Here is a 2,192-nt window from a genome sequence, read left to right as displayed (position 1 = left end):
ATATTTATGTTTGTGGTTGTAATGTGACAAAATATGGAAAAGTTCAAGGGGTATGAATACTTTTGCAAACCACTGTTAATATATACCATTCTGACACACTATTAGCTTGTACACAACCCATCACAGCTGCACGCTGTCAGAAAAAAATGTTTTTTGGGGGGCCGGTCACCTCCCAATAAATGTCATTTAGGAAAATCTAACTGCTCACTTTTACTCAGTACTTTTACTTTTAATACTTAAGTACATTTTGTGTCAGAAATTTACTTTTGATTCTTAAGTACAAAAAATATCAGATACTTTAAGACTTTTACTCAAGTAATATTCTTAGACAAGACTTTAACTTTTACCGAAGTATTTTTATGATAAGATACTTGTTCTTTTATTCAGTACTTTTACTTTTAATACTTAAGTACATTTTGTGTCAGAAATTTACTTTTGATACTTAAGTACAAACAATATCAGATACTTTAAGACTTTTACTGAAGTAATAGTCTTAGAGAATAACTTTTACCAAAGTATTTTTATGATAAGGTACTTGTACTTTTAATACAGTACTTAAGTACATTTTGTGTCAGAAGTTTACTTTTGATACTTAAGTAAAGTGAAGTTTGTTTTGTTTGTACTTGACTTCAGGTGGGACCACAGAGGTGAAGATGCACATGTTCTTTCAGGGCCTGGACTGGAACGGTCTTCTGAGGCAGAAAGCTGAGTTCATACCTCAGCTGGAGACAGAGGACGACACCAGTTACTTTGACAGTATGTGGATTATTTGAGTCCTAATCATACAGGATCTTTTATATTATTCTATATGAGACAGATACAGATACAGACAGACAGATTCATGCATGTGTATCCAGTTAGAGCACAGTAGATGGCACCAGCAGCAGTATGTCTCTGTGTGAAAGTTGATACTGGGTGAAGCAGTCTTGAAGTGCACTGTGGCCCAGTCCCAATGCTCAGTGCACCCTACACCCCTCTGTGAAGTGTGGATTCAGTTGAAGTGAACATAAGTGTTGGAGTGCGCAGGTTACAAGTCTGCAAAACAAGTGAGAATTGGGGCAGTGCGGATTACGTCATCAAACACCTGTAGCTACTGGTTGCTGTTAGGTCAAATTTCATATACATAAATCAAATTTTATCTCCTTCATGATTGAGTTTACATGATATATGCAGTCTATTCAGTGTTGGTGTGTACGCGTGTGTGTGAAGCTGCTGTCTTCAGCGGCYCATTTCCACCTTTACATGTCTTTAATAAATGACTGTAAACAGAGGAACTTGAGTTTGGTGGAACTTAGAAAAATATTTATTAAATAGTTGATGTGAAGAAACGAATCGCAGCGAGTTTCTGCRGCGGTGTGATTTATATTTTAGAGTCATGAAGTCTCTCATTCATCTGCATGACTCCACTCAGAACTACAGTAAAATACCTGATTGTAATTTGTTCAGTGTGACACAAACAAACAAAAAAAAACACACACTGTCCTCAGTTCTTCTTGTGGTGATATCAACCTGCAGAACAGATGACATTGATCCATAAATTACACACAACTTTACACAACAACAAATCTATTGTGTGCATTTTGTGGAGCAGAGGAATCATCACAGCTGAGCTGTTCTGAGTTAATCTGCTGAGTTGACAGTTTTTTTCTCATGGAGAGTTAAAATGTTTCTTAGACAATTCACAATTTTCATTCTCCTCAGCTGTGTGTGCTCCGCAGGCCTGCGCTCTGCGTGTTTCCAACTACATGACAACAGGGGCACCAGCAGGGGGTGGCATAGCCCCCCCTGAGTATTTTAGTTTAGTTTAATTTAAAGTTTATTCATTTAAAAACAACACAAATTCAACATACAACAAAACACAAATCACAAATTAAATTAAATGAAAGGTAGCACATCATCCGTTGAGGCTTTGTCCTTGATGTATTTATGGATCTTGGATGTTTCATCCTGGACAGTGGCTCTCACACTCACTAGTCCTCTGCCTCCTTCCTTACGGCTTGTGTACAGTCTCAGGGTGCTGGATTTGGGGTGGAACCCTCCACTAACCATGGAAGCTACTAACCATGGTTAGTAGCTTCAGAGTCTTAACATCCGTGGCCTTCATCTCTTCCATTGGCCAGCTAAGGGTTCCACCCCAAATCCAGCACCCTGAGACTGTACACAAGCCCACAAGCCGTAAGGAAGGAGGCAGA

The 2,192-nt window shown here is 38.6% G+C and overlaps 1 protein-coding gene across 1 annotated transcript in view; it reads left to right on the top strand.

The window, feature by feature from the left end:
* Positions 1–2,192, top strand: part of LOC106528731 (microtubule-associated serine/threonine-protein kinase 3) — a gene marked incomplete at both ends in the record, with an annotated part of 73,647 nt that overhangs the window by 44,643 nt on the left and 26,812 nt on the right. Inside the window, 1 exon segment of the mRNA XM_014023968.1 lies at positions 634–756. Coding sequence (XP_013879422.1) covers positions 634–756 — 123 coding nt within the window.

Source organism: Austrofundulus limnaeus, unplaced genomic scaffold, assembly GCF_001266775.1.
Source record: "Austrofundulus limnaeus strain Quisiro unplaced genomic scaffold, Austrofundulus_limnaeus-1.0 Scaffold399, whole genome shotgun sequence".
NCBI lineage: Eukaryota > Metazoa > Chordata > Actinopteri > Cyprinodontiformes > Rivulidae > Austrofundulus > Austrofundulus limnaeus.
Note: the sequence above shows the minus strand (reverse complement) of the source record. Positions and strands in the feature narration are given on the sequence as shown.